This window comes from Centroberyx gerrardi, chromosome 7, assembly GCF_048128805.1.
Source record: "Centroberyx gerrardi isolate f3 chromosome 7, fCenGer3.hap1.cur.20231027, whole genome shotgun sequence".
NCBI lineage: Eukaryota > Metazoa > Chordata > Actinopteri > Beryciformes > Berycidae > Centroberyx > Centroberyx gerrardi.
This window is the reverse complement of record NC_136003.1, coordinates 11,149,763-11,170,237: the sequence shown is the minus strand read 5'-3', so window position 1 is coordinate 11,170,237 and position 20,475 is coordinate 11,149,763. Positions and strand designations below refer to the sequence as shown.

General features: G+C 42.3%; 2 protein-coding genes across 5 annotated transcripts in view; one reads left to right on the top strand and one right to left on the bottom strand.

The window, feature by feature from the left end:
* nfixb (nuclear factor I/Xb) overlaps window positions 1-6,452 on the top strand; it is a 128,004-nt gene extending 121,552 nt beyond the window's left edge. For all 4 annotated transcript variants that reach the window (XM_078284452.1, XM_078284453.1, XM_078284450.1 and 1 more), the window contains one exon: window positions 72-6,452. The gene's annotated coding sequence lies outside the window, so the exon portion shown is untranslated. The remainder of the gene's footprint in view (window positions 1-71) is intronic.
* A 3,917-nt stretch (window positions 6,453-10,369) lies between these two features.
* On the bottom strand, window positions 10,370-17,612 carry rad23aa (RAD23 homolog A, nucleotide excision repair protein a). The gene is made up of 9 exons (XM_071901958.1): window positions 17,390-17,612; window positions 16,256-16,417; window positions 15,859-16,061; window positions 15,123-15,166; window positions 14,036-14,163; window positions 13,316-13,403; window positions 11,454-11,584; window positions 10,821-10,982; window positions 10,370-10,670 (listed from the first exon to the last, which is right to left on the bottom strand). The coding sequence occupies exons 1-9, from the start codon at window positions 17,453-17,455 to the stop codon at window positions 10,557-10,559; spliced, it is 1,098 nt and encodes a 365-aa protein (XP_071758059.1). The 5' UTR covers window positions 17,456-17,612; the 3' UTR covers window positions 10,370-10,556.
* Between the last annotated feature and the right edge of the window lie 2,863 nt (window positions 17,613-20,475).

Here is a 20,475-nt window from a genome sequence, read left to right as displayed (position 1 = left end):
ATTTACTCACATATTACTGGTTTTGACACTAAGATAATCTCACCCCCCCCTTTCCCTTTCTTCTCTTCCAGTCTTGGTTCCTCTGACAAGACCTGTGCGCAAACCAGCAACTAGAATTCTTTCTTTACAATCGGAAATAGAAAAACAGAGAAACAACCCACAGGATAATTGCCCTCCAACCAACCCACCGGCCGGCCCTTACAGTACGTCTCACCTAGTCTAAAATATAACCAAGCAACGCAACCAGGAAATCTCAGCAGCATGACGCTTTTAGAGGAACTCTGGACTCACTTACCCAGTCAGAGGGAAAGCCCCGTTTTAAGGATGGATGGATGGATGGATGGATGGACAAGAGGATGGCAGGATAAAGAAGGGTAGGAGGACGAACAGCAGCAAGCAGCAGGCATCTCTCCTGAAACCACCGAACCAGCACAACATAGCAGCAACACAAGAGGAACCCGAGGATGAAAAAAAAAAAGCGGTCAACTTCTTCTACGTCACAAGGATAGCATTGTGCAATGAATGGCTAAGAAAATCAACTGTCCGACCGTCAGGTTTCTACGACGACACATACACACTAACAAACAGGTCAACGCAGGCATGAACTTAGAAATTAAAAGTTAAGCTACGAAGCCTGACCAGCAATCAATCCACACCCCGATAAAGCAAAGACACAATTTGGTTTCCAAATGAAAGCTGCAGTCCATACTACTGTGATGTCTGTCATCACCTAAAAACCAACGCAAACTTCTCCAAAATTGACCAATGTTTCTCTCCTTCTGAACAACCATTGACTTTATAAAGCCCCCTTCCCCCTTAACTACTAACTAGACCGAGACCATGCCAAAACATATCTTGATTAAAGGTTGCACTACAAGCTGAATCAATTAACACTAATCTTATGATGTGCACTATTTACCTACAAGGCATGGGAGGTAAACCAGGCTTGCCTATTATGAGTTTTAAAGAGGAAAAACCATGGTACAAGAAGCCTTCACGTGTCCTCAGCCCCATCGTTCAGTTCGGTTCAACAGCTTCGTTGGCCTCCGCTCACTGTCACACACCCCAGCACAGCAAGCACCCAGACCCAGGAAATCCAATCACAAAGATCACACAATCTGTGCCATGACCACAGCAAGTATATACAATTTGTCTTTAGTATGATTTTGAAACACACGCGCACACACACACACACACACACACACACACACTGTGGCTCAGTCTCACTGTTTAGATTCTAATAGATATAGGTGGTGTTATTGTACATCATGTTTTCAGTTTTTTCTATGCACACAAGCCTAGTAAACTCTTTATTAGATATCCAAACCAACATCACACACACACACACACACATACACACACACTGATACTGAAAAGTACATTGAGCAATCCTCTTCAATACTGACAATTTTCACGACGACAACAATAGACAGCAGCTATTGGTTCCCCCTTTGCCCCCTTTTGTAATGTAGATTAATGATTTTGTTATCTCTTGTGTCTTCTCTTATTTGAATTTATTCCTTTGAATTTGTACTATTTTATAATTGTTTTGTATTTGAATGACAGCACCTTATAGAGAAACACAGTGGTAAGAAGTGGGATGTTGAAACAGTGTAGACGGGGTGGGTGGCTGACCTGGATCAAACAGTATTTGCAAATACTTTTTAATGGTTTGTTTTTGCCTTCTCAGGTGCCAGATGGATGTGTTTGCCGCATAGGACGATACAATGCAGGGTTGAGACAATCACAGGAAAGTATTTGAAAGTCAATTTGATATACTTTTCTGGGATTGACAACTTGACCTGACACCATCTTAGCCGTTCTGATGCGGTAAACCACAGCAGTCTGGTTCTCCATGTGGGTCAAGAAAAAGTAGAAAATTATTTGCAACTAGCCTACTGTTTGAGCCAGGTTAGGTGGGTGGTGGTGTTGGCTGGTGGTGGTGATGTTGGGCCAGGTATGAGTAGTTGTACTAAAAAAAAACCAAGGAGGTAAGGTTGCTGAAGATGGGACCCAGAGAAAGAGAGCGAGCTGCTCTTCCTTCTGTCTCCCTGACGTTTACCCTGTTGTTTACACTCCCAGACGGCCGCCGCTCCAAGAGCGGAGAGAGCCACGCTGCGGAGCAAAATGAATATGTGACATATCTGTCTGTCTTTGGCGAGGGGAGGAGGGCCCCCATAGGCTAGCGAGAGAAGGGTCAGACCCGGGCGGCCATTTCGGTGCACAGGATCAGGAAGAGGGCATCGGTCGCTACGGCGACCGGCGCTCCGCTCCCTCCTCCCCCTCCTCCCCCTCCGCAAAACCAGCGATTTTGACTAAACCGTGTGTGAATCAATGAGCCCTTACAGATCAAAACTGCACTAAAGTGATCATGCCAGCCAACCTTGTGAGACGTGTTGCTTTTGTAGAACGAATTAGAACGACCACCACTTTGTTAGTTGACAGCTCACCACCCGTTCAAATCAATGGACGACTTACTGGGATAGACACACACTTCTAGAGCACAGAACGCCACTTCTTAAACACACAATCAATCAACACACTCAAAACGTATTAGGAGCGCTCACTATTAACGCAAACACAGCCCCGTGCCAGATTGAATTTCAAAGGGAAGTCTTAAATATAGACAATCTGAGGAGGCCTTTTATGCTTTTAATCATTGTATATCAACCCCCGCCATTACCCCGTACATTTTCAGTTGGATTAAATGATTTCTGAAGTCAAACAAATTCAATTCAAATCACCCCACCCAACCTCACAAAATAACTGGACTGCCTGGCCATGTTCTTCACTGCAGGGAAACAAACATAGTTGGCCAACCGACTGGCGACCATCTCATCAGCTTCGTAGAGAGACCTAGCTCTGCTGCGTTCAGATTTACGATGGCTACGGTGATTTCTTTTCTAATCTATGGAAGTGCCTCTGTATTCCCATTATGCAATTTGTCAAACATGAATTCAGGTTCTTTTTCTCACATATAAGCTATAGTGAATGGTGAAATTTTATGTCAGGAGAGGAAAACGGCGACAGCTCACTAGATAATCGCAAGCATCTTTATATATAATACACATATATATTTATAGATATATACATTTTTTTATTTGCAAGATAAGCTCTGTGGCAGTCTAGTTATTTTTTGAAGCATGGCGTACATCGCACAGTCATAGGATGCATCTCAAAAACCGCTGATTTGAGCTCAAGTACCAGTCCCTAAACCCACACTTGCATTAAATAGCAAAAAAAACAAAAATCCATGGCAAAAACAACAATAGATACATAGATAACAACAGTAAATGATAATGTAGTTGAGGATAAAAAAAAAGAACAGATTAGATTTTGGTTTTTCTTTCTTGTTTTGATGGGAAGTATTGTTATTGAAACTAAATGATGTATGTTGATTGAGCCATGTGCAATGCCTTGGTAGAGGAATTGTGTTTGTCTGTTAGAGATTGTTTGAGGGTGTCAAGAGAAAAGAGGGAAAACCCTCTAGTTTTTTGTTTTTCAAGTCCACATGCTCTGGGACTCTAAATACGAGGGCGGAGAGAAAAAAATCCCAGTCTTTGTAAGTTTGGGGAAATTGTTTTTAATTTCCTTTTTTGTTTTTCCTTTATCGCTTTTTTTAAGAAAAAAAAATTCATTTGTAATGATTTGTTTTCAAAATGTGGGAGGGCTGAAGGAACAATTTTGCAAAACATAAACTATATATCACTATGAAAACTGGTGCTTTCTACAGAATAAAGTACATTCAAACTCTATTATACATAAATAATAATAAACAAAATTAAGTGTTATCATAAAGCAAATTTTAGGAAAACATGCATTATTCTATTTCTCTTTTTGTATTTACCGAGGGGGGAGGGGTTCATTGTATGAAAAGGTTGTTGTGACAAAAGGCATTTTTCCCCAACCTTTACACCACAGCAGGAGGGAAACTCCTGGGAGAAACACGAGGCAGATCCCCCACAGCAGCGCACTGTGGTTACGGGTGGCTGGTGTTAGATCACCAGCCATCCTTGTAAACTCTCCAGACTATTTCATCTTGTTATCCAGCTTGTGGGGCACATCGTAAAGACTGTCCCAACACAAGCGATCGCAACATTGGACAAAGACAAGATCTTCCCCAATCTGGGAGATGCACTAGTATGGATTCCCCTTTTCCAAAAAAAAAAAAGTGTTGAACTGAGCCGGAATGGAATGTGTCTTGTTTGGCGAGACGGGAGCTGTATTGTGAAATTGAATCTTTTTTTTTTTAATTATTATTAGTAGGTGTAATTGACTAGTAGATTCCTGTCTCTCAAAGCAAACCGTGAGAGGGAATTTGAGGGTGCTGTCAGTCATCAATTCAATATCAAAGTGAACCCCCCCCCCCCCCCCCCCCCTTTCCCCTCCACACACACACACACCCCACCCAACTCCCGAAATCTCCCACTGTAAATGATTCTAAATATTTGTTTGGTGATGTAGTGTTATAGACTCAGAGCATCTTAAAGGTTGTCCCTAAAAAGTGCCTTTTGTTCACAGATTCCATCTTGTAATCCTGAGTGCCCGTCTCTCAAAAGATAAAAAAAAAAAAAAAAAAAAAAAAAGTCCCCTCCTTCATACTTCTTCTATATCCACTTCTTTCTCTTCCTCTCTTCTTCGAGCTTTTCAAAGCAGTATACATAGTACTAAAGGAAATTGGTGTGATTTAGTTCCTCTTTTTATTGTTGAATAATTAAGAAAAGCAGAAAAAAAAAGGCCAAAAAAAAAACCACACTCAAAAAAAAAAAAAAAAAAAAAAAAAAGATATTTTCTGTCTTGCTTCTCTTCCTCTGTATCTTGTCTTCTGTCTATCTTGGACACTGGAGTAGTCTGTAGCCGCGTAACCTTCTCCTCCCCCCCCCCTCCCCCCTCCCCCCCACACTTCTCCTTTATCCCTTTCTCTGAACGGAGGGGTTAAAAAAAGAATACGCAAAAATTTTTTGTCTGAGCAGAATGCAGTTAGCTCACATGTTATTCTTGTCTGTACGCTTCACATTGTATTACCATACCCATCTCTTCAGCTTCTCCATTCAACAGCTAATGTAAGTGAACAAGTTACACCGCTGGGCTCTGGGCTGTGCTGAGGCCAAGGGGGGGCTGTCACGGGGGCAAACAAAGTGGGTTTTTTTTTTTCGCTGGGTGCAATCAATGACAAATCAATCATCCACTGTGGTGTTTGGGGGGGCGACGCACTCATAGGAAGCTCCCTCTGACTGGGGCGAGGGAGATGGCCAGTGGGGCTGCTAGCATAGGCAGGTTTGTTTGTAATTCTTGTTTCTATCTATTTATTTTTTTATAATTGAATTTGGATTTGCTTTTGATTTTTTTTTTTTTTCATTGTTATTGCGTTAATCTTAGGCAGCAGTAAGACGCTGCAGTGAGACCTTCAATTATGCACCTTTCTAGTGGTTGAATGAGACCAGCTATTTAAAAAAAAAAAAAAAAAAACATGGGGGAAAAAATGTAACTGAAATGACTCTTAAGCACCTTATTAACGGACTGGTTCCAGAGCAGGGAGAGACTGAAAGGCTCGCATTTAGTACAATCATAAAGGACGTTAACACATCGCTTCACAATATTGTATCGATTCACCGCCATTCTAAATTCACAGTGAACGAAAGACACATTGACCAAAGTGATATGGTTCCAAAAGCTGTACAGCACACTATCCAGTAGACTTGGGTGACTCAGAGCGAGCACCTTGGAATTCCACCAGCAAAATCAAGTGCAGGCTTGATGACAGAGCCTATTCCTTGTTTCCTGCAAAAACAAACAAAAAAAAAAAATATATGCAAGTTTTTCTTTTTTTTTTTTCCTTTTTCTTCATCAAGCGAGTGAAGCCAGCAGCAGTATTATCAATTAAGCCTTGACAAGTGAAAGCGCCACAGTTGAGAAGCCATATCAAGAGATGAACAGGTTGCACAGAGCAGAGCGTGGTGTGTGTGTGCTTTGTTGAGGGAGGGGAGCGTCAGACCCTCCTTGTCTACAGTATCTGCCCCTGCACCATAGATAGATAGAGAGAGAGAGAGAGAGAGAGAGAGAGGGAGTCGCAGAGAGCTCAGTCTGACCCTGTGCCTGGCCATCCGTGGTTTTATTTTCCTTCGGGTTTGTTTGTTTTTAACACGTTTTGTAGGGCGCTGGGCCGTGTTTTAGTGACGTGTAGACTGAGCCCCTGGCTGGCCTAACCCCTCCCCTCTGGCCTGCCCCCACACCACACGCCTAAGAGCGCCCCTCCTGCCCCCTCGGAACAGCACCCACACACACACACACACACACACACGCACCCCCACCCCCCTCAGAGACACACCTCCCAGAGCCCATGGTGAAATGCATGTGTTAATTACAGTTTCTTTTCCATAATAAGAAAAAAAAAACAGTTTGAAAAGAGCAACACCTTTACTTGATTGAATAAAAGGATGTTCTTGACTGTATCCTGCCTGTGTCCGTCTTGCTTATTACTCTGTCATTAGTGTGGTGGATGAACAGCTGTGTGTCACTGGGGTTTCAACCCAGCAGTTAGGAATGAACTCATTCATTTTCTATACCTGCTTAATCCTTTTCAGGGTCATGCGGGACAGGAGCCTTTCCCAGCATACATTGGGTGGCAGACAGGTTGCCATTATGCATTCCTATGAGCAACTTATAGTGTCTCCAATCCACCTGACCTCCAATCTTGCATGTGTTATACCAGGAAATATACCAAGGAAACTGATGTGAGCAGGGAGGGTCAGGATCCTTCTTGCTGTGAGGTGACAGTGATAACCACTGAGCCACTGCACCGTCCCTTGTAATGAATTCAATCCATCAAACTCAGTGTCAATATAGTCTGACAACTTCAGGACTGACCGATCTCTGAAAGAGCAGAATCTCCATCAGTCAGCCATCATAACAGCCTTTTTCCTAATTGTAATTCATCTATTCAAGTTTTTTTCTTTCTCAATTTGGATGCATTTTAAATATTTCCATGTCTTCAACTACAGCTAGTGGATTTTTAATTTTTACAACAAATCATTTGATGGCCCTGAGCACGTTTCATGTACTTTTAGAACTTTCTTTGATAGAATGTATGTGCATTGCAGACACTAAAAATCCCAAATAACTGCAGTTTAAAATTATTCTGTAGCCCAACTAAATGAGTAAAAAGGTGCAGAAGCTTTTACAGAACAGATACATACTCTGTATCTGTATGTATTGGTTATGATCAACAGTAATAATGATACTGGTCCCATAAAGTTGTAGCCTTTTGTGTGACCCTGGGGTATATCTTCAAATGTTGCCAGGTTTATTTTGCCATGTCCCCCTTCCTGGACCAGGAGGGAGACAGATTTCCTCAGTTGGCTCTGCAGATAATAAATGGTAATTAATTTTGGCCCTAAACTCTTGAGTGTCCAAACAGATACACACATTGGATTTAGGACACTTAAAAACCTGTAGAAGACATCCAAATCTAAGACAATAAAAGGTCTTCAGTGTGACATGTCAGAAAATCAGTATGAATTCAGTTTTGTGTTTGCGGATCCAGCCAGTGAGTGATGTGCATGATGATGCTAATGATGAAGAAAGAGTCATAGGCCTGAAAGACTGCTGATATTTAATGTAGCACAGCATAGTCTAAGATCATGTTGATGCTGTAGGACACTCGTGTCAGTAAAAACTACCTTCACACATACAGAATGAGACTGGAGACCGTCAGTGAAAGCCTTCACATGAACATTTTTCTTCTCCACAGTTTTTTGTCTGTTCATGGACCCACATTAAGCTGAGAAACTGTGCAGTCAAAACAGAAGCGGTTGTCACACACCCCCGCCACACACCTCCCAACCAGACCAGCGACTCCTGTGTTAAAAGGCTTCACAATGATCTGTGGTGGATGAATATCAGCCTATCTGGAGATGTGATGCTGATGAGGAAGGGTCGGATCTGTTCTTCACAGAGCGGTTTCTTCTGATGTACTGTTTTGTATCCAGTTGAGCCATGATATGCATACTGTGTATCTCTATACAATGTGTCCTTCCCCGGCCATGTGATCTCATTCATTAAAAAAAAAGAATACGCACAAGTGGAAGATGCAAGACGTGGATCAAATAGTATTTACAAAAAGCTTTTTATAGTCGAGTCTAATTAAATGATGGATAGGCCACATAACGCAGGGCAGCAGATTAGGTGCCAGAAAATTTAGACGACCACAGGAAAGTATTTTAAAGTCAATTTAGTGTCATTTTCTGTGATTCACAACTTAATGAAACTTAATCTCAAATGTTCTGATGTGGCAAACAACTTAAACGGCACTGCAATTAATTTGAAACAAAAGGCTTAGGATTATTTTATAACTACTATTTGGCCGAGGTTGGGAAGATAAAGGCGTGTTAGTTGTGGAGCGGGAAAGACGTTCAGAGTGTGACTCCAGCATTCCAGATGGATTGGTCCCGGCTGATCCATAGAGGATTCTTGGACCGTGTTCAGAACGTCTAGAGCGGTTCCTTCCCTCAACTCTCTGAAGGACTGAGAGCGAGGAAAAGTTACAACCGATGCTTTTTCTAGACATTCCAAGCACAGCCGAAGGTCAGGTAATTGTGGCGGTGTTAATCAGAGCGGCACCTCAATTCAAAATAGTACTTCAATACCTCCTGCTGACTCAAGCCACTTCCCTCCACACGCTAGGACAACATATGAAAGCTATGTGGCAGGAACCATATGAAGGTGGTGTTTATTCTAAACTCTTTTGGGACCTGTGTAGAAGAATACGCGACAAAAAAAAAGAACATGAGACAGATGAGGAATAAAACACTGCCTGGTCCTGCTGACTCAACAGTCGCTGGTGACACTGTTCTAACCGCATGCAGATGGCGTGAACCGCACCAAGCAGCGCCGCCCCTGCACAGAGATTAGTCTGCGAACACACATGCGCACACCTACAAACATGAGTGTGCGCGTGCATTTATGTCATTTTGGCGAAGGCTTTTTTAAACTCGTCGGATTTACTTGAGAGAGAGTGATGCGTGTCTTCCCACACACTGTGGGTCAACTCATGGGCAAACTAGAAAGAGACGTACAGTTAAGTGTGTGGGCTGCCTTGAATAAATTAAAAAAGGCCCCACTATTGGTTAAGTGGAGAGAAATTAAAATGATTGGGCCGAGTATATTCAGTGTATCAATTGCAGAACTCGCATGTTCCCGTCGCCACAGGTTCCAAAGTATTTTCTTTATGCTCACTGCATCTTGTGATAATTAAAATTGGCTACAATAACTTTACTGTGCAACATATCATTTCACCGAGATTGTAAAACAGCTTCATTTATTGCCTTAGTGACCAGTGGCTATTGGGGTTTTGACCTATTTCGAAACCGTTTTTGTGTGTTTAAATCCTACTAGCAGACGGTCACAACATAAATACATGCAACTGTTTTAGAATCTTGGCAAATCGGAGGCTTGTATGCAGCACAGTGAGATTCTTGTGGGTAGTGTTAATTAACACCAGAGGCTGTGAGCATAGAGAAAATAGCTCCAGGTCTTAACAACCTAAGCAGGCAGGAACATATGAGCTCTAACTGGTGGCGTGTGCATGGATTCAGAGGACATGCTGCGGTCTGTACAGCCGGCACGGCACGGCGGGACAGGTGAAGGTGGGACAAAGTGAATAGAATAACCCAGAAGCAGATTCTTCTTTTATCGTCAGTTTAGTTCCCGTTCCTTTCCCCTACGGCCCCGTACACCCCCAGCAATATCATCTCAGACACACACAAAGCGCGGCACGGCCAAGTCCATCTCTGCCCATTTCATTCTTGGACGTACATAAATGATGCATACAGAGGCAGACAGAGGTACACACAAGCAGTTACACACACTGATAACGTTGTAGAAGTGCAGTGAGGAGAATGTGCTTCCGTAAAATCCAGCTACAGCATTAACAAGCTTAGATATGCAAATCAATTTACTTTTTTTTTACTTTTTTCAGCTTAACTGTATCGCATCCACCTGCACAGGCGCACAGACATGTACTCACACACACATGCGTGCACATACACACACAAGCACGCTCTCACTCTCGTCGCAAAACTCTTCAGCCCTGTCGCTCCCCTCCCTAAATGTTCCCAAAGCGCATCTAAAATCAAATTATAGATCTCCCCTAAACAAACCCCACACATTCCATTGGAATTCACGTGGATTTCATAATTCTTCCACACTTCTCGCCCCCTGACCTCCCAATAACCTACCACATATCACGTCCCAAAAGCCTGACCTTCCTGCACACAACCTCCACTTTGTGTACTGTAGCGTGTAAACCCCCTCCCCCCCCAGAACCTGTCCCACCCTGTCTCCCCTTCCCATCCCATCCCATCGCTCCCCACCCCCCCACCCCCCCCCCCTCGCCCCTGCTAGCTCTCCCCTCTTCCCCTCCTGTTGGGTTGAGCTGAGGCTGGTAGCTGTACAGTATAGTGGGGGGGGAGGGGGGGGGGGGGGGGGTGCAGTCCTTGTGCTGAGCTGAAGAGGGGGAGGAGAGGAGGGAGGAGCAGGAAGGCAGTGATCTCTGCTGTTCAGTCGTCTTCCAGTCCCTGGTTGAGGAGAAAGTTGGCTGCCAGGTTCTCGTTCTTCTCGCAGGCAAAGTAGGCCTGGATCACCAGAGCCTCGGGGAAACCCAATGCTTTTAACTGTCCAGAGATAAGACAGATAGAGAGAGGGAGGGAAGAAGAAAGAGTGGGGAGAGAGGAGAGAAGACTTTATATAATATACAATACAAAAACGACTTTTCGTGAGTCTTTAGTCAAGGCCCAAAGCTTGGAGTTATGTCTATAACTCACCCTTTCGATGGCTTCCTTCTCCTGAGGTGTAACCTGGATGTAGTTGACGGGTGCTCCTTCCTCCCCCGCTGCGCCCAGCTCTCCCACCTCTGGTCCCTCTCCCCCCTCTCCCACCGGCTCGTTCAGCATCTGGATGAACAGCTCCTGATGCTGGCTGATTTGCTGGAGGAAGAAACACATAAAGACAGAGGTTACAGTCATATTTAATGAGATTGATCTTCTGAGATATATCATCCCACCAGGAGAGACATGTAACATGTCAGGCTTGCATTGTGGTAGGAATTCTACATAGTCTGGACGCAATCTAGCAACAATGCGCATAAAAACAATGTAAAGAAATAGAGAGGGACAGCAGGAAAGAGTAATGAAGACAGATTTAAATAAATACAGCCACAGGAGATGCATAACAGCCAGTTTCAGGCCAAGTGTGAAAGTACAGCAATGTGATCTTATAAAATCCGATCTTTGGAATTAAATGTCTGTGCAACTCAGGAAAAAGAAGGCTTGAGGTCTATACAGGTCTAAGCCACATTCTCTGTATATCCTTAAAAATTAGTAAAGCCACTGAATACATTTTTAGATGCAATGCAGTAAGGACCATGAAATGTGTGGGCAGTGAAGTGTGTGTGTTACCTGTAGAAGTTGGGGGTTCTCCCTGCCCAGCTGCTGGAGCAGAGCCGGTAGCAGAGCGGGGTTCTGCTGGATCGCACGTCTCATGTGAGCGAACTGGGGCTGGGTCCGCAGGAACTCCAGAGGGTTCTCTCCTGGCAACGCACAATTAACAAATATCAGCAAGAACGCAAGCAACAAAAAAAAGCACAAACATCAATACAGAAACATACAGATAAGTCAATACATCAATTCCTGATAGGTTGAAGACTGGCTTGTGTGTAACTTTTTCCATCTGTGTTTCTCATACCTCCCTCGTAACCTCGCACCACCTATTTTTCCACCATTTCACATCAAACTCAACACCCACAGGCCGGATCCGGCTACATATGAATCTGGGTTGTCAGTTCATTCTAACCTGCCTTATGGCAACTGCCAGCAGTAGGGGCATATGACCCAATTTCTAGCTAGCTAACTAAAAACGGCTGAAGAAGCAATGTAGATGTTGAAAGCAGAAAAAGTACTTTGTAAAGTATAAAGGAAATCCAGTTTTTAAAGCACATAATTTGCATCATCAACACCCCAGCAGATATAAGGAGGAATGGACAGGGTTCACACTCAGCAGGTCAGTCAGTCAAACGCACTCACCACCACCACCACTTTCCCGAGAGCAGGATACACACACAAACTGATTTGCTGACACTGAAGCTCAGATATTCAATTTTAAACTTTTGAGGCAAGCGAGTTTGCCTCTTTTATCCCATACGCGATGTCACAGCTCTGCCTTCAGGCCGCCTGTGTGCTGAGCAGGTTCAGTAGCACCTGTTTGTATGAACAGATGTTCTCCATGATGATCACAAATCACCCCACAGGTCTTAATAGACAAAATCCATTTTTCCACTCTGAAAGAGGCCACAGGCCAGGGCACAGATTGATGAATTTGCAGCGAAGAAAAGGTGCAAGGTGTTTGGTGGGACTAAATAGGTCAAGGCCAATGGCTGAATATCATTCACTTATTAATGAGTCATATTTAGGCCAGTGAGGGAGGCAATATGTTGGTTATTGGGGACCTGTGGAAACGTGGTGAACCAAATCATTGTTTTCCTTGACTGAATGCCACACACAACCAGTGATGTGTCCTGTCCAGGCCTGTGAAGCAGCAGTTGACTGTGTGATACTTGTGACAAGTTATCTTGAAAAAAGCTTAAATAAATTATTGATGTATCGAAGCTATGAGAGCATGGACACATTTTTTCAAGGTACGTTTTTAGTCTGCCATGGTCAGCACCTCTCAAATACTGGTGTGGTCAGTCACTGGCCTACCTTACCACTTCTCACCTGGTGACAAGGCTGTTAACTTTGCCTATCTGCTCTGCCACAGGCCCACTCTTCTCTCTGTTGTGCTTTTCCTGACCAATCAGATTCGGATACAAGTTTGTACCTTTTGTCAGCAAATTCTGAGTGAGGCAAATCGAGCTGGCTCATTCTGAAAGGCACCACAAATTTACCACAAAACACACAGTCGATGCAACACCTGGCCAGTATGTTGGCAAAGCAGGCTGTTGTAGGCTTTTTTTTCCCAGAATTTTACAGAGCTGTTAAAAATCTAATCTGTTCACAATTAATCAACTATTTACTTTTTTGGTTTATTTTTCTATATACTAGGGGCAAGTAGAACTCATTCCTTCCCCCATTCTTTTCACCACTGGGGAAAGGGAAAAACATCTTTAAAAACCTAGCAGACTGGTTAAATGAAAGTTCAATGAATAACTAATTCAAGCTAATACACGGTCAGATATACTCATGTGGGATAAAACAGATAACTTAATCTCTAAACATAGAGCGTATTATATCAAGTTAACTGCTAAATGCGCTGCATGCCTCACCCTCTGCTAGAGATGGGGCGTCTGTGCGTCCAGAAGCGGGAGGCTGCACTGGGGGATTAGTCTCCTGGACTGGGCTACTGGGGATACCCTGGAAACACAACAATACAACTGTCAATCACAAACACACACACACAAACACACTCCCTGCATGCTGCCACATGGACAGAAAAAACAGGGGCCAGGAATTGGCACTGGGAATTGAAACTGTTTATTTAGAATGCATTTATTTATACATGAGGAACATTCCATTTAGTTTAATCCTGCAAGTGCTGTCCATCATAATCAAAATATGTTTGGCAGAGGCGTGACAATGAGAATCAGTGTGTGTGTGTGTATGTGCACAAACTGTCCGTTGCCTCGTACCGCCTTGTGTCTTCTCTTACTGCTTTCTGACAGATCTTCAGTGATACAATGGCAAGTCGAAGGAGAGAACATCAACTGATCAACTGAGGTCCTGTGAGTCACTGCTCAGGTCATATTGCATTGTGTCATTGCAATGGCTCATAACATGATGTAATGCTGTGTCTATGTGTGTGTGTGTGTGTGTGTGTGTGTGTGTTACAGGTATAGAATTACTGAGGGACAGTAGGGGGACTTGCTCTCCACATGGTACAATTTGAATGTCGCTTTGCCTTGCTTGACTTCACTGTATTTCTGTCTAAACTGTGGTGCCTTTGAGAGCGGGAGCATAATTTGATTTTGTGTGTGTGTGTAACTCACAGTGAGGAGGTACTCCACAGCTCTGTGGGGGTTGTTGAAGCTGGCCCGTAGAGCAGCCACCACTCTCTCCCTCTCATAGCCCATAGACATGATCTCTGTCAGCATGGTCTCGTACTCCGCTCCAGTCACTGGAAACACACACGCACACACACAGATGGACCAGTTACAAACTACACATTTCACATATTTAACAGCCAATTTTCACAGCTTTTCTAGGACTGTTCTGTGATATATATGCACATCTCCATGACCGGTTTTGGCACCATGTTCAAATGCGAACTTGGTGACACCTTTTCGCTCATTCAAACTATCACACCATATACCAATTAGACAATTTATGCCAAAAAAAAAAAAAAATTTATTAAAAAAAATATATTTTTATATCAAAATCCCATATTTTACTTCCTAGAAAGCAAAAACTCTTTAGTGGTGACTTCATTGTGTATCAGGAGGCATAAACAAACATTCCAACCAATAAATAAACCATCACAGATTTTTGAACAATCACACCCCTCTTTTTCTCTCCCTAACTGATACCCCATTGGTTTAAAACTTTTCAATGATCCCTCCCCCGCATTATGTCCCGCCCCAATATCCTGTTTCAACAGGAAATACATCACATTCAGGAAGCAAGATGCTCTCAAAATGCAGTTTCATTGTGACTTTAAGTTTGGCTGGACCAAGCGGGAATCCCCATTGCCCTCTGTGGCACCACAGTAAGGGAGTATTTGCTTTTGTCACAGCCTAAATATAGGCACGATATGCATTGCACTGCAGCCGGTAAAGTCCCTGACCCATACCAATGACATTTCTGCCATAGCAAGTACGACCCAAAGAATTTATATTAGAGATGTACTCTCTAACATATACTAGTCTCAACAGGCTCTGTTGTCTTTGTGTTCATTTGTTCAATTTTACATCCAGACAACAGTAGGCAAATGGTGACCAGCCATATACCCAGACCATTGCTTTGAGAGACCATTAGACTTGCACAAGCTCTCACTGCTTTCCGCAGCACAAGATCTGAGAGAGGTTGCAAGATCCAGACAGTTTCCCAAAGTCAGGTAGAGATCCATCAATCACTTACCCAGCGCTGAGGAGGCATCCACCCCCTGGCCCCCACCACTGGAGCTATGAGGACAGACAGAACCTCAAGGTTAATAGAATATCAAACAACCTACACAACATTATGTGATTCTAAGGTGAATAGACTAGGTGTGCAATTTCACACCGTGCCGTAGTTTATGCTGCACTGGAACCACTTCCTCCTGGAACAACGGCATTGTTGTTTACAATTTGCATGCAAGAATTGTGGGAAATGTAGGTCTTTAGTATGCACTGGTATGCTTTGAGTATGAAAGGCAAATGACTGCAGACTGTCCATTCAGGTACACACCCTGCATTCCAATCTTATGTAAGGGCCTTTATAGATATATAAACTTAGACATATATATATTCATTGTGCTGCAATAAAATTATCTCAGATAATAACGAAAATGGCTGCACTGTAATTGGCTTGAACCCTAGCCTTTGAATGACTGTTCCATATATTCCACATAAAAGTTAATAGATAACTGCATTGTTTTTCCCAAGGCGTTCCACTTTCCATTTAGCTTTAAAATTTATCTGGTTGGGGGATCCTGGAGGCTCAGTCACACCATGTAACTGTGACGTCCCGGGTTCGAATCCGGCCTAAGTTCTTTGTGACATGTCACATACCCCCCACAATCCCTTTCCTTTCTCTCTCTACTGTGTCTATCAAATAATGGCAAAAAATGCGCAAAAATCTTTACATTTTTTATATACAAAACACCATCTTCTACCTGGCCGGTTGCTGTGGTTCTGTGTCTGCGGCACTGGGCTCCTCTTTGGCCTCGTCGGGGGGAATGGGGACAGCTGCGGGGGTTGGGGCAGGAGCTGGGGTTGGGGTTGCGGCTGGGACAGCTGTTGACGTGGAGCCAGAGTCCTGGACTGGGGGCTTGGGCGTTTCCGAGGGTGGAGGCGAGGCAGCAGCTGCGGGCTTAGCCTTCCGCCAGTTCAAGAGAAGGCGTTGTTAGACTATGTACTAAATTTGTATTTGTAGGGCAGTAAAATCAGCAACAAAAATTACCATTAAGTAGTATAATACACTGGACTGCACTGCTGACAGGAGTTTGCTTCAGTAGCAAAGCCACCCTATACCATCCAATGTCAGTTATGAGCATGACAATAAGATCTCACCTTGGACACCATCACTACAACGAAATTCTTCTCATCAATCTTGTAGTCCTTAATAGGCGTGTCATCTTGCAGGATTTTTCCAGCATATATCAACTTCTGCCCAGATACAGGAAAGTTATCTTTTCCTCTTTCTGCTTCTATCTTCTCCTTCAAGGCCTTCACCTGATAAGGAAAAGAGTCACACACTGTAACCACTGACATGGGATCACATCCTTTACTCTCCTAAAGCCTTCACTTGTAAGCATTAACGTCCCTGCTCTGTGTCAGAGGGAAATATAACATTCTTTAATCTCTGACTGTGTCAAGTCATAGGACCTTAATATCCCATTACTTGCCAAATTAGAAATGACAGTCTTGCTGGAGCATTGTCAATGGGAAGACATATCAGGCAGGCAGGAGTCATCATTGACTTAGATGAATAAGGGAGTCAATCAACCTAGTAAGAATGGTGTGCTTACAATGGTTTGATTCATACACTTTATCAGATGTAATGACGATGTTAACTATAGAAAACTAGTAAGTGTAACTTAACTGTAAGATATCCAGTATGGGTACCAAGGAGTATACATCAATAACAAATAGCTAACGTTAAGCAAACCAATTAACGTTATTGGGGTAATAATTATGTTAACATGCTAACCACCCAACTTTTATAGTAAACTAGCATTAACGCTAGTTATAGGTGTCATAATCATAACTGTTAGCATTAGCTATAGCAATCAGCTGCTAATGTCGTGTGTAGGCTTGGGTTACTGAGCTCCAGCACTGGATAGGTAACGTCAGAAATTCTTGCTAAGTAGTTAGCAGTAAAGTAACCACGACATATAGTTGGAATGGTGATGAATTCGTTAGCAGGAGTGATGGTTTTGTTAGCGGGCTGCCCAGCTAACTGGCTAACGTTTGCTAGCTAGTAAGTTAGCTTTAGCGTTGTTAGCACCCCGTTTACATGTGGGTTGCCAAATTAATAACTAGCATAGTTAATGGGGATCTTCTTTACCAAAACTACATATATAGTTCTTTCATCGACAATATCAAGTAAAGTTGTAGGACCTACAAGTTAAGAAATAGGGCAAAATACGACTTACAGCTGGTTAGCGTTAGCTAAAGTTAGCAAGTTAGCTAGTAGCCACTCACCGTTTGGTCGGGGTCTATCTCAATTTGAATAGTCTGCTGTTGCAGTGTTTTTAGCGTGATCTGCATGGTAGCGGTGGCTGGCGTTGTTTAGATGTGCTTCAAATACAGAAAGAGTTCCTCGTAAACTACTTAATTTGTTATCAAAGTTAGAGTTTTCGGCAAGATAATAAGTATCCGTGAAATGTGTGTATCCATGAGCACTCAGCAAATCGCCATCTTTGGTGACAAGTTGGTGGTGCAGTGAGAAGAGCTCCGCTGGAGGGAACGAGGTTTCGTGCAGTACGCATGAACTAGTATAGTATGCAGATGTATCAAGCAAACTACAAAGAAGGGGTGCAAGCCTATCCACATGAGTTGAAGATCTATGAATCTACACCTCATGTCACCGCTGACTTGGTTATGATGCTCGTGAGTCCCTCTTAACAGTGCAATGACTGGGTCAAGCACAAAATAAACAGTCTATAGTAGGTTAGCTGCTGTCTGGAGAATTATAGTAGTATTACTGTACTGCACTTGTCATAGCTTGGGTATTATACGTTAATGTTAGGTTATATAATGAAGCCGAGAAGGATTTAAAGGGCAATACCACCATATTTTCGTTCTGACATGCCATTCCTTAGTTTTGGTCTTTACTTCTGTCTCCCCCACAGTGAGGAGCCTCACCTCAACTTGCCTGGAGATCACTTCCATTGATCAAGGATAAATCTGTAAGACAATTTGACATTTTAAGACATGTTTGAAATCCTGGACTGGGTGGCTGTGACGTCTGCTGCTCCACAGTGTGAGGGCCATCACCATGGCACCAAGGTCCCAGACAGCATCCTTATCTCTATGTTCATAAATCAGGCTCATTCACATCAGCTCCAGCTTCAGTCTGCAACTTGTTCAGGGTTCAGTTTATACATTCTGACTTTTTAATTAAAACACTGTATGTCTTCATTACGAACCTTATGCTTCTTGGGTCACGTACCTACCTACTGTAATGTGGTGAATGTGTTGCATATCAAAGTCTCATGCAGATTCTGTAGACTTTCTATACTAGAGGATGTTATCCTCCTAGCAGTCCAGTATCTGTGAGCTTATCCAGGCTGCACATCAGTGGAAAGCTACTGGATGCCCATTTCTACTGCTTAGTGAGTCAGATGCTCTTGATAAAAAATAGACCACACTCCCTTTTCCCCAGCACCTCAGATGTGTGTTTGCATTCTCCTTCAAGTGCCAAGGGTGGTGAACAATGAAATCAGCTGCCCACCACTGGGCTTTAACTCAGGATTCAGGAGATAGATTAAGACACACAGAGGCTCTGCCAACTGCATTACTTTAATGTTTAGCTCTAGAACATTCATTGGAAAATGTAGAATATATGTGACAGTGATGCTACCTGACAGGATAGTTTTATGTGGCTAATGGTACATTTTATGATTTGGAAGCACTACAGGCTAATGTAAAGCTCATTGAGATGTAACAATTGAGACTAACATTTTATGAGTCCATAAAGTCAGTCTCCTGGGCTATTTAGTGCCAATGATGCAGTTCCAGGCAACACAGATATGACATTAAGGATTAACACCAAATAATCTTTTTAACTATGGTTTGTGTGGGTTGCTCATGTGCACAATTAATGATTGGACTGTCCAAGGCCAAATACCATGACCTAAATTCATAGTATCCATTGATTAGTAGTTTCAGACTGATGTAAAATATGTAAAATATAATATAAACGTAAATTAATATTATTCAAAAATATATTGTCACTAATACTGGTGGGAGGTGACATTCTTTTCTCATTCTTTTCTTTGCTACTATATCACCTACAGCCCCTAGCTCAGTCTTGTTGACCAAGTATATTTACTAGAAAAAATAATTTTCTAATATAAAGATTTAGTTTCAGCTATTTAACATCCCATCTGATGTTTTTTTTTTTAACTATAGCAGCACGTTGTCACTAGCAAAACCAGAGCCATAGATCAATAGCTTGATCATATTTCCGTACTGTTTAATAATGTTTCTTTTTTGTAACATTTTAGTTATTGTTATGGTTGTATTTTGTTACATGACCTATTCCTTGTCCTGTTCAATATATCATCAAATCATACTTTTCACTCACATACAAAATGGGAAATGTTTGTTAATGCTTAACCATAGCAGACTTGCATGTCTTGGCTGGCATCATGCACACATTAGATGCTAAAAGTATATTATTTCATTTTAATTTTTTGGTTTTAAGTAGGTCTAATTGATGCTAATTTAAGATTAGAAAAATTATATAATGCCCAGTAGCATGTTGCTTGTCTACTGTATTGTCACCCTTTGGGTGCATGTAAACCTAAAACACAAACAACAGTGGATCAATATAAATATTTCAATAATCAACAATTATTTTACAATCAACTGTCCCTTATGTGCTTATAGTGGGCTCCATCTCTGACATCCATCCATTTTCAGTTACCACATTATCATTTTCCTGCAAAGGACAAATTTGATTGTATTTTCTTTAATTAAACTACTTAACAGACATTAAAAGTGTTGTCCTTGATTGGCCCAAAGAGGCTTCCACATTATGGTTGCAGACAACAAGTTGACTGCAGGATTTTTTTATTTTTGTTAATTGAGATACTTGATCTCAATTATCAGAGTGGCAGAACTTTAACCACATGGAAAACAAGAAGAAACACACTTTCTATATGAATATGTTTATTGGTCTTTTACAAAAAATGTCTAGAAATACAGGAATACAAGAAAATAAAAGGAGATGACGAATAATACCTGGTTGTCAACAGCCAGTAATAGTAATAACAACCTTATATGGATGTTAAAGCTTTGAACCCAGTCAAACCCCCCTTCTAGAAAGCTTCATAGATCATACAGAATTCATCCTAAGATAAAGAATCAGCATATCCTCAAAATAATCCCCATACAATACAAACACAAACCAAACCGCCAGATCATCGCCTGGGGCAGCCTCGATTTAACACTGATTCATACCCATAAACTGTCCATCCAAATGCTAACAAATGTGAAATGTGCATGTGGTATGATGTCATGACACAAAGCTAGGTTAAAGAATCGGTTTTCAACATCTCAAA

What these genes read in the sequence shown, in the direction of transcription:
- rad23aa (XM_071901958.1), bottom strand. Translation starts at nt 17,455, where the DNA reads ATGCAGATCACGCTAAAAACACTGCAACAGCAGACTATTCAAATTGAG. An exon ending in GGATGCCTCCTCAGCGCTGG is followed by an intron (nt 14,164 to 15,122) that starts GTAAGTGATTGA and finishes GTGTGTTTCCAG; the next exon opens with TGACTGGAGCGGAGTACGAG. An exon ending in AGAAGGAAGCCATCGAAAGG is followed by an intron (nt 10,671 to 10,820) that starts GTGAGTTATAGA and finishes ATCTCTGGACAG; the next exon opens with TTAAAAGCATTGGGTTTCCC.